Consider the following 12,789-nt stretch of genomic DNA (forward strand, 5'->3'; position numbering starts at 1 on the left):
AAAAGGGCATGCCACATTCCTACCTGTGTGAACTGTTTCCTAGCATGTAAAATGGGGGGGGGGGGGGGAGGTTATGCCCAGCCCAGTGGATGGGCAGCAGCCTGTGAACTTACATTGACTACTGTGTCTAGGTGAGGGACCCAAACCTCAGGCCCCAGATTGAGCCCTGCAGGATTTTCATTACACCCGGTGGCCATCAAGGAGAAACAGGCTCCAGAGGCCAAAATCCTCAGGTCACAGGACATGTGACTAGCTGTACAAGGCAGGCCTGGTGCTGGTTAATCACTCCATAAATGTCCTCTGAGGTCACTGTTAAGAGATGCAGGAGGCCGCCTGCTGCTTGCCGGGGCATCCCCACTCCAGGCAGTGATTTCGGCCTGTTTTCCTGGACTGCACTTCTGACTCAGGCTCCCCTTCCCACCCAGCACCCCGCAATCAAGTCTCTGTGGCCCAAGTAGGGGTGCGCCCGAGTCGTCAGCGCTGACGACCGTGAACTCGGGTTCGACAGCAGCAGCATTCTAGGAGCGCAGGCATTTGCCAGGCGAGTTAGCCTAGGCCGGGCGGTGCCCGCCCCCCCGCCCCCCGCTGGGAGGGGCGGGGGGGGGGGGCGCGAGGTGGCCTGCGTCACAGCTTCCCTCCCACCGGCCCTGCCCGCCCAAACTCCACCCCAGGGAAGGCGGTGCGGATAAAGGTTCGGGGCCGCCCCGTTCGGCCCAGACCTACCCCGCCACCACGCATTTATTCTGGACATAAGTACATTCAGGGCTGTTGGGGACTTCGCACTGGCCGTGCCCGGTGAGTTGTGGGCGGGATCTTGTGGGCCAAGGAGGGGTTCCCCACTTTAGGCTTTTAAGCGTGTCCCACTTTTCTTTGTTCTTGGGGCAGGCAGCATTCATGATACCTCCAGTCCTGGGCAGCCCCCATGGAACGTTGAGTGGGAGGAGCAAGGCTCAGCCAGAACCCTCTCAGTGGGACCTCAGCCCCCACCCCCTACTCTCCCTTCCCGAAGTGACCTTGAGCTAGTTGCTGTCCCAGCCTGTTTTCCTGGCTGTACAGCCTGCGTCTTATGACTTAGAAGCTTCACTCTCCCAGCGAGGGTCTCCCCATGCCCGCAGTGGGTCGGCTTCGCCCCCTGCTCCGGGCAGCCTCGCGCCCCCTCCCCAGGTCTCCCGGCTAGCGCTCCCGGACGGGGCCCGCAGAGGGCGCGCTAGCGCTGCTGACTCACCGCAGCCCCGAGCGGAGCGGTGCGCGCGAGCGCAGCCTGGGACGCCGCGTCACGTCATAGCTCGGGTGGGTGCGACTCGAGAAGCGGGTCCAGCCCGCGAGACTGGGGTGGGACGCGAGGTGGCATCGGCATGGGGAGGGTCCCCCCAACACCGGCCACGTCACCGGGATGCAAGCCTCGCCATCAGCCCCATTCCTCCTGGAGACCTCACGCTCCCAGATCAAACCCTCCCCCGAGCCGCTGGACCGGGCCCAGCCACGAGGCGCGGGAATTGCCTCCCGCTTCCGCTCGTGGTAGCTTCCCGGACAGACGCGGGGAGAGGCCACGCGATATCCTGCCCCTCCTGGCGCGGGGACAAAGCCCACCCTCACGCCACACATCTCCGGGATGAAGTCCCGCACCCTCGCGAGCCGCTCGCCCTTTGTTGTGGGCATCAGGCCTTATGAATGGCCCCCGGAGCGGGCGGGGGTGTGGGGGCCGGCTTCTGTGGCGCCAGCTCCACCCCCGCCGCTCTCCCCTTGGCCACCGGGGAAGGGGCGGGGTCAGGGGCGGGTCCGGCGGCCACGTGGGGCAGCCCCGCGGCTACAGCCATTGGCCGGCCAACGCAGCCCACTAGGTGTTCGGCGCGCGCCGATTGGCCGGCGCAGGGCCGGCAGAGTAAGTAGTGAATGGGAGGGGGCGGAGGCCCCGCCCCTTGGAACGTTGCTACATTATAACTTTTTTTTCTTGTTACTTTCACCCCCAGATCCTTCGAGCGGCGGCGGTGGCGGCGACTGTTGCTAAGGGAGGTGACGCGCCGGGAAGCGCGGCCCGAGCCGCAGAGGGCACCAAGCGCGGTCGGCCAGCGGGGCCCATTCCTTCAGGACCTTCGCCCCTCGACCGCCCTATCTCGGTCGACGCCCGCCGCCCTTGAAAGAAGCCGCAAGTGCAGTCCCCACCCCCGGAAGGCGCCCCAACGAGCCGACGCGACCCCGGAGTGCCACTGGGATTCTTGATTCGCCATTTGCTCCTGGGACCTTCTCGAAGGGGACATACGCTGCCTCCCGTCCCCAGTGTCCCTGAGAACCCTGGTTCGGGGAGCCCCGGCCCTGCCTGGAGGCGCGGCGAGGATTGGAGGTGCCCCGCGGACCCCAGCCCCCCAGCGCGGGCCGGGGATGGAGCCGCAGCCCGGCGGCGCCCGGAGCTGCCGGCGCGGGGCCCCCGGCGGCGCCTGCGAGTTGGGCCCGGCGGCGGAAGCGGCGTCCATGAGCCTGGCCATCCACAGCACCACGGGCACTCGCTACGAGTTGTCGGTGTCCCCCGACGAGACGGTGGAGGGGCTGCGGAAGCGGCTGTCCCAGCGCCTCAAAGTGCCCAAGGAGCGCCTGGCGCTGCTCCACAAAGACACGTAGGTACCGAGCGCCGCCCCGGCCCCGGCCCCGGGACAGGAACAAAGAGCTCGCAGCTTGGGAAGGAAGGGGGCGGCCAGACGGGGGGGAGGGGGGAGGGGGCGGTGGCGCGCTCTCGGGCGCCCTCTGCTCGGCCTTCCTTGCTTCGGCCCCCTCCCTCGCCTGGGGTCGCTGCACAAAGGCGGCTTCGAGGGTGCTTCGGGCTGGGCTTAGGCGACCCCCCTCATGGGACAGTAGGAGCCACGGGACGGCGCGGTGCTCCCGGCTGTGCGGGGGTTGGGGGGGCGCTGCAGTCGCTTCCCCTGCCTGCGTCTCTGCAGGCTTCCGCATCTGCTCGGCGGCCCCTTCTGCGTCTGGCTGTCTCCCCCGACTTGAGTCTCTCTTCCCCGCTTTGTTCTCGCCACCGAACGCTTCCCTCAGCTTCCCCCTCCCCCATGATATTTAAATCGCCTCCAGGCCCGGGAGCCCTCCTCCTGAGGGCCTCCGGGGACACGCTGTGTCCATCCCCAGCGGAGGGGCCTCGGTGGGGGAGGGGCGGGAGGGGGAGGGTCTCCTTTGTCTGAGCAGCAGCAGCCTGCGCCAGGGAGGGAGGAAGAAGGGGGAGCCCGGCCGGGCAAAGCCCCTAAAGGCTAAGCCCTGTAGCCCCACAAAGAGAAGCCCAGGGCCGGAGTTCCTGAATTAGAGGCAGGGCTGGCCCTGAGGTGGCTGGGAGGGTGTCACAAGGCACAATGGGACCTAGGTAGTGTAAAAGTGTCTTGCTGAGGTGCAAATAGGGTGCCCCAGTCCAGAGTTGGGGTTCCTTGAGAGAATGGGTCTGAACTACTAGCATGGGATTCCAGGGCCAGACGGTGAGCCTCGTCCCCACTCTCAGGGCCCTGGGTCTGGCGTCCAGATAGAGAGGGGGTGGAAGGACTTCTGTTTCTCAGCAAGCACAGCTCACAACCCTCTACCTCAGCCTCTGCTTCCGCGTCCCTGCCTGGTCTCTGCTGTAGCCTCACCCTCTTCCTTCCTCTTCCCCCCCACCCCCAGCCGGCTCAGTTCGGGGAAGCTACAGGAGTTCGGCGTGGGGGATGGCAGCAAGCTGACTCTCGTGCCCACCGTGGAGGCGGGCCTCATGGTAAATGGCTGAGGAGGACCCAACATGGGAGGGCAACGCCCTTTCATGCCAGTTTGGTCCCCATCACACCTGTTTACCCCCCACCCCCCCACCCCCCACCTAGCAGGGCCTCCCAACACGGGTACCCAGCCCACAATGCATATTCAGGGTTTTTTCCCCTCCCTCTCTTTGTAGTCTCAGGCCTCAAGGCCAGAACAGTCTGTGATGCAGGCCCTGGAGAGCTTAACAGAGACACAGGTGAGACTTGTGAGCTGCACGCCACCCTCCTAGCTGCCCCTCCTAGCCCACGGGCTAGCAGGCCCAGTGCCCAGCCCCTCTGGAGAACCTGGGGTTGTTTCTGCTCCCAGGAGGCCTGTGGGGAGGGGACTTTTCCTGCCCCGCCTTCTTGCCAGCTTGGCCTGGTCACCCAGCTTCCTCTTCCCCCTCCCCCCAGCACTCACCACCTGACCTTGAAAGCCTTCTCTCCCACGGTGGCTGCCATGGGGGAGGGGGGCAAGCTTTCACAAGCCTGCCTGCCGGGTGACCTTGGCCTAGGCTCCCACCCTCAGGGCCTGTGTCCCTGAGTGCCCCCCCCTCCAGGGCCACTTAAGTTTCCCCAGAGCGACCTTTATAAAATTTTTGCTGGTGGGGAGAGGGAGGGGCTGGCCTGGGTGACAGTCCTTCTGTCTTTCTCCTTTCCTGACCCCATTGTGAGGGGTGGGTAGTCACCCCTCCCCCTCTTTCTGGCCTTTGTTCTCTGCCCCAAAAGGGGGGGGGCATGCAACCAGTCACCCAACGAAGCTAACACAGGATGTTAGGAAAATATTTAGTAAGCAGCCTAGAGGGAGATGAAGAGGGAGGCCTGGGCTGGCCCACACCCAGGTTCCCGGTTTTGTTGCAGCCTCCCCCCCCCACCCCCCTTTTCTCATTTTTCTGGCGGCAGGGCCTCCTCCCAGGAGGGTGACACAGGCCTCAGCTATCCGCCTTCTGCCAGGGTGGGGGAAGCAAGCTGCTGCCCTCCCCTAGAGGGGGTGGGCAGGTTCTAGGCCTCCCTGTCTGGGCTGGCCAGCCGCAGGAAACCTGCTCAGCCGCTTCCCTTCCTCCTGCCTGAGGCCCTCGCCCCCTCCCCGACATGTAGCATCCTGCCCTCACCAGCCAGCTAGTGTGGAGGAGGGGGGAGAGCAGGAGCTGGGTGGTCTGTCATCAGGAAGGGCAGCGGGTAGAGGAAGAACAGGAGTCCTTAGAGCCCCAAGGGGGCTCCTGATTTCCTGGGGCAGATGTGAACTGAGCTCCTTGCTCCTAGGGGGTGGGTTGTGGTTGCCAAGGGGGGACCCTGTGTGTTTGGTTCAAATCTACCCCAGGGTGCCTGCATCAGGAGGGAGATGGAGGGGGAGCATTGGGTGGATCAACTGGGCTCCCAAGGCTGCTCCCTGCCTGACACCGCATCATGCCTGCCTGGTTGCCCTCCCCAGGGAGGAAGTTGCCCGAGGGAGTGAGGGGGTGCCCCAGCTGCTCTTGGGAGCCACCCAGGCCCTTCCTGCAAGGGGCATTTCTGTGTGTGGGGGAGGGTCTTACAGACTAGGCATGGGGGTGGGGGCTTCGCTCTGCCTGCCTCCCTCGCCTCCTCCCCAAGGCCCCCAAGTAGAGAAGGTTACGCCAGCCGCTGCCAGGGGAGAGCTGGGAGGCGGTTGTTCTGAGTCATCCAGCCTCTGTCACTTCTCAGAAACCTACCCCCCCCCAGCCTGGCCCCTGGGGAGAGTTCTGTGCTGTCCTAGCCCCAGTATAGACAGGGGTCAGAGGCACCCCACACCCTCTGTGAAAGGGGACCCCGATTGGAGGGTTCATGTTTGCGTGGGCTGTGTTCAGGCCCGGGGAACCCTGGCTCCAGGGAACTAGTCAGGGCCCCTTCCCGAAGCAGTGACGCCTCCCTCTCAGCCTCTGCCCCGCCCAGGGCAGATAAATATTTATCTTGAGAAAGCAAAGGTTAGGATGAAGAATTTGTCCAGCAATTGCACCCACTTGCTGCCCACCCCTGTGGCTTAACTGGGAGGGGGCTTAAGATAGGTCCCTCTGCCATAATTGCAGGCAGAGAGGATCTGGGTGTTTGAGAGGGTGGGGAAAAGGTACAAGGTGAGGGTTATGTGAGGGCAGTGATCTCTGGCTAGGCCCTGCCCCCTCTGGCCTCAGTTTACCCTTTAAAGAACCAAGCTGGCCAGGGAGGGCCAGGCCCCCCTGTCTGACCTGCCTCTGTCCCCCACAGCCCCCAGCGGCGCCCGGGCCGGGCCGGGCTGGCGGAGGCGGCTTCCGGAAATACCGATTCATTTTATTTAAGCATCCGTGGCACCGACAGGGACCCCAGAACCCAGAGAGGGGCGGCGAGAGGCCCCAGGTCACACAGCGTGGGGGGCCGGGCTGGGCCGGGCTGGGAGCGCCTAGGGCCAGGGTCCTAGGGCTGACAGGCTGCTCTCTGCAGGTCAGTGACTTCTTGTCGGGCCGCTCACCACTCACCCTGGCTCTTCGAGTGGGTGACCACATGATGTTCGTCCAGCTTCAACTTGCGGCCCAGCATGCCCCACTACAGCACCGCCATGTGTTGGCTGCTGCAGCTGCTGCCACACGTGGAGACCCCAGCATGACCAACCCTGTGTCCTCTCCCTGCCGGCCAGTGTCCAGCACCACCCGTGTCCCACCCAACCCTGCACCTTCATCCCCCTCACCTGTCACAGCTGGCTCTTTCCGTTCCCACTCAGCCCCCACCACCTGCCCTGAGGTGAGTCTGGGAAGGGCTTACCCTGTGAACCCAAGGACAGGCTGTTCTTGGACATGGTGGGTGGGTACAGGGACTCAGCCCCTACTGCATTCCTTGTTTCAAAGGCCATTGCTGGATCCTGGATTGGTGGGTGATCCCTGGACCCTGAACCCCAAGGTTTATGCTTATACCTAAAGCTCATATTCCTCCTCCCCTATCAGCAGATGGACTGTTCCCCTGCTACCAGTGCCCGTGCCAGCCCCACATCCACCCCTGGGGGCAACCCCACATCTCGTTCCCGAAAACCTGGTGCCATTATCGAGAGCTTCGTGAACCACGCCCCGGGGGTCTTCTCAGGGACTTTCTCTGGTAGGTGTTTTGGCTTTCATGGGTGGGACACTCTCATCATCCCACCCTCTAATCTTCACATATACTTGTGACCTAAAGCAGGCTTTGTGTCCCCCATGCATGGGTAGGGGTCTTTATGACATTCCTGCCCCAGGGCCCCATCCCTTGGGTACTCACTAATACACTCTGTCCCCTGAAGGCACACTGCACCCCAACTGCCAGGACAGCAGCGGACGGCCTCGGCGGGACATCAGCACCATCCTGCAGATCCTCAATGACCTCCTGAGTGCCACGCGGCACTACCAGGGCATGCCCCCATCACTGACCCAACTTCGTTGCCACGCCCAGTGTGCACCTGCCTCACCCACTGCAGACCTCGCCCCCAAAACTACCTCCTGTGAGAAGCTGGCGGCCACAGCCCCAGCCTCCCTGAGCCAGGCCCGCCTGGGCAAGCCCATGGGTGAGTGTCCAGGGCACCCTGCCCATCCTCACCACTCAAGGTCTCTGTGTGCAGCTCAGAGCAGCTGACCCACCTCAGGCTGGGGAGCCACCCGCTGCCACTCAGCCTCCTCTGGGAGAGCCTGGAGAGAAGGGTGTGTGTGTTGAGGGCATAAAGTGTCCTTGTGCCCTCCTGAGCGGTGGGTTCCTCCTCATCCGCCTTGGGCACCTTCTCCAGATGGCAGCAGGGGGCCTGGCTTCCCCTCCTATGCGACAACGCCATGTTCCCCAACCTGTTTTTACCCTATAAATGCGGGGTGGTGCAGACTGGCACTCTGTCCATTGGGCTCCTCAGCCCAGGCCATGAAGGGGAAACTGAGGCCAAAGCCTGAGTTCCTGAGTTATGGAAGCAGCTGGAAGGGCTCAAGCTGCAGTTAATTCATGCAGTGTCTTTGTCCTGAGTGCCTGTCTTGGACACGGCCCTGCCCTCACAATTCACAGCTGGTATGCTGGACATTGGGAGCAAGTTTTAATAAATCTGCAGTTCCCAGGGATCTACTGGAGATTCATTCAATGGATATTCTTGGCTGGCTCCCTCTGTGCTGTGCCTAACACTGGGAGGAATTTGCTGGGGGTCCAGCTTCTCCCAGGGGGTCACAGTTACTACTTCCTTTGCAGGGGACCGGCTGCGGCAGACAGAGAACCGAGCCACCCGCTGCAAGGTGGAGCGCCTGCAGCTGCTGCTTCAGCAGAAACGGCTTCGCAGAAAGGCCCGGCGGGATGCCCGTGGCCCCTACCACTGGCCACCCAGCCGCAAGGCCGGCCGCAGCGACAGTAGCCCTGGAGGCAGCGGTAGCAGCCCTAGTGAGGCCACGGGTTTGGGCCTTGACTTCGAAGAATCTGTCTGGAAGCCAGAAGTTAACCCCGACATCAAGTCAGAGTTTGTGGTGGCCTAGGAACCTCATCCCTTGCCCCTGCCCAGAGTGGCTGAGAGCATCACCCAGCTCAGGGGTGCAGGCAGTGAGCACTGCAGGAAGCCCTGCCCTCTTCAGCCAGCATCCTTCTGGTTTTTTAAAAATCTGATTTTTCACCATGATTTTCCAAATCCTCTGTGGCCTTGGGTTCCTGCCTCCTGGGTTCAGCTCATACCTCCCCACTTCTTCCTCTCTGCCCCCACCCTCAGCCACACAGCGTCCTTCCCTGTCCACCTTCCCAAACTCCAAATATGTAGCAGTCTTTCCAGATGGTTCAGAGCAGAGATGAAGCGGCCCCACCCCTTCTGTTGGCTCTGCTGCTCCCCCACCCTCTTCAGGTTTAAGTAAAAAATGTAGATGCCTCATATGCACTTTACAAACAGGAGGGGGCCACAGAGAAGAGAACCCCCACTGCCAATTCTGGCTTCCCCTTAGCCAGCAGGGCCTCACAGGGCTCCAAACACCTCACAGGACCCCACAGCTGCACCGACCAGGGCTGTCTCTCCTACGTCTGTACTTTTTACTCTTTGGTTTCTTTTTCCTGGAAAAGAAAAGCTGTTTCTGGGAGAGCTGGCCTGAGGCCTGCCTTGGGGTTCCAGTGGGGGTGTGGTACCCTTTCTTGGCAGAAAAGGGAGGGAGGGGAACAGACCTATCCCCAGCCTTTGCTGGCCACGCACTGTGCGGTATCCTCTGATGCCACTCTCCAGCCCCACCCCCACCCCCCCTTTTTTTTTCCCTGAGCTCGGGGTATTTATAGACTGTTAATTTTCTGACTGAGCCAATAGTAGTTGGGAGTCTCTTGAAAAATCAGGAGAGAAATGGCTGTGGAGTAGGGGACATGCCCCCAGCCCTGCTTAGCCCAACCTGAGGGATCTGGGCCTGTGGACTGTCTGGGGGTGGCCCACCTGCAACCTAGAGGGGAGGGGGTGCTGAGCTGTGAATCTCATGGTTAGGAGCTACACTGTAGCATTAACCCCTTAGGGGGTGGGGTTTGCTGCTGGTCTAATTTGGAACCTCCCCACTCATGCCCATGCCCCAGGGGTCTTTGGCCCCCAGAGCAGGGGGCAGGATCCCCCCCTTAATTGGGGCCATTTCAATGTGGGTGGAGTTTATTTTTCATTCACTTTTTTACTGATAAATGGAGAGCCTTCCCCACCACCACCACTTGTCTGTCCTGCAGGACACCCCACCCCCTGCCTGTCTCCCTCCTTTTGTCCTACTTGTAGATGAACCCCAGGTCCTCACACCCTCCCCACTATGTGTTTCAAATTAATGGTTTCAGATGTGAACATCATGTGTTAACTGTAGCTCTGTAAAAATGGGGGGGGGTGGGCAGGGAGGGGTCAGAAGGTTAGGGGTCAAGGATTTTTTTCCAAAAGGAAAAGGGGTGGGTTTGTTTTTGAAGAACTGTCTTGATACCTATTTAAATGTGTTCTCTTTTTTTTAAAACAATTTTTAAATAATGTTTGTGCTCCCCAGGGTCTGAGGGTAGAGGCCCCAGGCAGGAACTGGCTGGGGGGGCTTCCCTCACCATGCCCCTCCCAAGAAAGCATTGCCCACCCTGGGGGTGGGGGTCAGGCTGTGGGATGTGCCTGCGCCTTTCGTGAGTTTCCTGTATGAAAAGGAAAAACCTACACAAACACCGTGGTTTCAAGTAATAAACAGAAAATGACACAAGTGAGAGTCCCTCCTGCTCCCCTGGGGGGAAGGTATTCTGCTCCAGAGTATGATAGAGGTTGGTTTTATATGCCTGGGAGTGGTATGGGGTGTGATACTGCATTTCCACCATCTGTGCAGTGGGTCCCAGGCCCCCTCCATGGCTTGGAGTGAGGGTGGGCAGGAAGTTGCCCCTACAGAAGAGGGACGGACAGGCCACCTCTGGTACCCAAGGCTGGGAGTCCTGCAGGGTATGAGCAAGGGTTCCGGGGCCTTACCCTCTGGTCTGGTTGAGCCCCCATCCCTCCCAGGATATGGCCCAGGTACCCTCCTGGTGCCAGGCCTCCAGAGGACCTAATTCCCTCTAGTAGAGGATTCATAGTTACCAGAGACTTGCTAGTGTACAAGGCCTTGTGTAAACTTTCCTTGGGCCTTGCATTCCAGCACTCTCCAGCCTTGACCTTCATGCATCCAGCCTCCAGGTGGTGCCCTACCCAGGAACAACCCTCTCACAACCCCCTGCTTGGCCTGGGAATTTAGTCTTCATCTCCCACCTTCATCCACTTGGGAGTTGGGCAGCTACGGTACAATCGATAGTCATTTTTCATGGAGTTCCTCACATACCAAGCATTGCCACCTAAGAGAATTACAGTCCCATTTATTTTTTAATCCTCACTGGATATTTTTTCATTTTTTGTTTAAAGTGGGAGGGAGAGAGAGAAAGAGAAACATCGGCGTGAAAGGGACACATCGAGTGGCTGCCACCCACACGACCAACCAGGGCCGGGGACAAACTGCAACCAAGGTACGCGCCCTTAGTGGGAATTGAACCTGGGTCTCTCTGGACCGCAGACTGGCACTAACCGCTGAGCAAAACTGGCCAGGGCTACACTCCCATTTAATAGAGGAGAAAATGGAGGTCCAGAAAGACACATCACTTGTTTCTGAAATTAGTGACCACCACCCCTGGCCAATTTCTTTATATTTTTTATTGATGAGAGATTGATTTGTTTCAGTTATTTATGCATTCATTGGTTGATTCTTTTTCTTTTAACTTTTATTTATTAGGAAAGAGGAAGGGAGAAAGAGAAACATCCAGTTGTTATTGCACTTATTTTACGCATCATTGGGTGATTCTTGTATGTTTGCTGACCAGGAATTTAACCGGAAATCTTGGCATATTGGGAGGATGCTCTAACCAACTGAGTTATCTGGCCATAGCCTCCCTGGCAGATTTCTGATGGCCCAAGCTCCTGCCCGCCCCAGCTCCAGGGACCCTAGAAGGAAGGGGAAACCTTCCCTCCCATGAGTGTCCTGGAGGCATCTTGTAGAGGCCCTTGGGCCCCTCTCCCCGTCCAGTCACCCCCAAATCATCCTTGTCCGCCCACAGCAAAACGTATCAGGATGCCCAGGTCAGGCTGGTCGCTTCAAACCTCAATGTCAACTGCGCAAACATTCCCGCAGGTGGTGGAAGCATGGGTGGGACAGCTCAAATGGAACCCCTGCCTATGAAGTCAGGCGGGGGGGGGGGGGGGGGAGGCGTGAGGTCCCAGCGCTGTGACCCCGGTGACCGCCGCGGAGCTGGGTGGGGATGCGGAGAGAGCGTGTCGATTGAGGAACATGCTGAATCACGGGGCTGTGCCTGCACAATGCCGGGTGGGGAGCACTTGCCCTGTTGTCCAGGAACCTATCCCTCAGGACGCAGCTCCGGGTGCAAGAGTCACGGCCCTGCCCGCGACCCTTAGGAGAACCCCACCCCACGTGGGTGTAGGAGCCGCATACACACCTGCAGGAAGTGGGTGTAGAGTGCCCAGCCGAGGGGGTGCAGTAGCCCGGGGCTGGCAGGTCAGACCACGCGGGAGTAGGAGGCACAGAAAGGTAAACTGACGCCTTGACAGGGCACGGGCTGCTGGGACCGCAAATGTCGGGGTCGACCCTACACCGTCCCCTCCCCCATTGACGAAAAAGATGAATGGGAAGAGGCGGTCCCGGAAACCCACAGGGATGGAAACGTGGTTTCCAGGGCAACAGGCCGCGGAAACGGGTCTGACGCCTCGGTGCAGCGGACGCCACGCCCGCCTCCTACCGCGCGTCGGCGGCCCAGGCCCCACCTACCACCGGGGATGCCTCATTGGTGACTGCCTCGTTGGCTCCTCTGCACACACCAATAGTGGCGCGTGGATGTCTTCCCCAGGCAGGACTGTGTTGTGGCTAGGCTGAGTGCGCACGCGTGGCGCGGAGGTGTTAGGGCCCCTCCCTTTGGACCCAGTTTTGAAGCCGGCGGATACCTCGGGACCGAAGAGGGGGCATGTCCGTGGGCGCTGCACGTGCCCCGCCCTCCCCCGCACCGGTGCGCTAGCATTCTCCCTTCCACGACAGGTATTGCCTGCTGCCCCCTCCCCCACGGCCCCGTGTGCCCGACCCCGGGCCGGAGGAGTACTGCAGCCCTCCAGCTAGAGAAGCGTCGGAGACCCAACTGGAGGAGAGCACTTTGGATGAGGCTTTGCCCATGGAATAGGAGTTTGCCAAATAGAGGAAGAGGGAATGGGTGCCCCAGGTAAGGGGCACGGCGTGTGCAAAAAGACGAGGAGACGCAAAAGCAGGTGCATTTGCGGGGCAGCGGGGAAATCAGGTTGTGGGAGAAATAAAAGGCCAAGAACTCGAAAGGGTGATTCTCCAAGTCTGTGGTTTGGGGAATGAGATGGCCACCAGGAAGGAGGAGCAGGTGGAGGGAGCAGAAGCCAAAGCATCCAGGACCGACTTGGCTGGACTCTGGGCCTGGGCTTAGAGGAGAGGCCTGAGGAGGGTCAGATGGGGCATTGTCTGAGGGGGCCTCTTGTTCACATCTAGGTAATTGGCAAGGGGGCTACAGGGAGCTAGGAGATTGGAAGAAGGTTCCCCTGTGAGCCCCTGGC

At 60.6% G+C, this 12,789-nt stretch overlaps 1 protein-coding gene across 3 annotated transcripts; it reads left to right on the plus strand.

The window, feature by feature from the left end:
- The first annotated feature begins 2,379 nt into the window (after positions 1-2,379).
- MIDN (midnolin) lies at positions 2,380-9,536 on the plus strand. Of its 3 annotated transcripts, none has more exons than XM_036241075.1 (8): positions 2,380-2,612; positions 3,643-3,730; positions 3,905-3,967; positions 5,970-6,098; positions 6,183-6,479; positions 6,680-6,827; positions 7,006-7,266; positions 7,923-9,536. In XM_036241075.1, the coding sequence occupies exons 1-8, from the start codon at positions 2,380-2,382 to the stop codon at positions 8,198-8,200; spliced, it is 1,497 nt and encodes a 498-aa protein (XP_036096968.1). In that variant the 3' UTR covers positions 8,201-9,536. The 3 variants fall into 3 exon arrangements, with proteins under 3 accessions (XP_036096968.1, XP_036096970.1, XP_036096969.1); XM_036241076.1 differs by having other exon boundaries at positions 2,456-2,612; positions 6,683-6,827; XM_036241077.1 differs by lacking the exon at positions 5,970-6,098.
- The last annotated feature ends 3,253 nt before the right edge of the window (positions 9,537-12,789 follow it).

Source organism: Molossus molossus, unplaced genomic scaffold, assembly GCF_014108415.1.
Source record: "Molossus molossus isolate mMolMol1 unplaced genomic scaffold, mMolMol1.p scaffold_m16_p_4, whole genome shotgun sequence".
NCBI lineage: Eukaryota > Metazoa > Chordata > Mammalia > Chiroptera > Molossidae > Molossus > Molossus molossus.

Coding starts and splice junctions, on each gene's coding strand:
- MIDN (XM_036241075.1), top strand. CDS start 2,380: ATGGAGCCGCAGCCCGGCGGCGCCCGGAGCTGCCGGCGCGGGGCCCCC. Junction 6,480..6,679: donor CCCCCACCACCTGCCCTGAG/GTGAGTCTGGGA, acceptor CTCCCCTATCAG/CAGATGGACTGTTCCCCTGC. Junction 6,828..7,005: donor CTTCTCAGGGACTTTCTCTG/GTAGGTGTTTTG, acceptor TGTCCCCTGAAG/GCACACTGCACCCCAACTGC.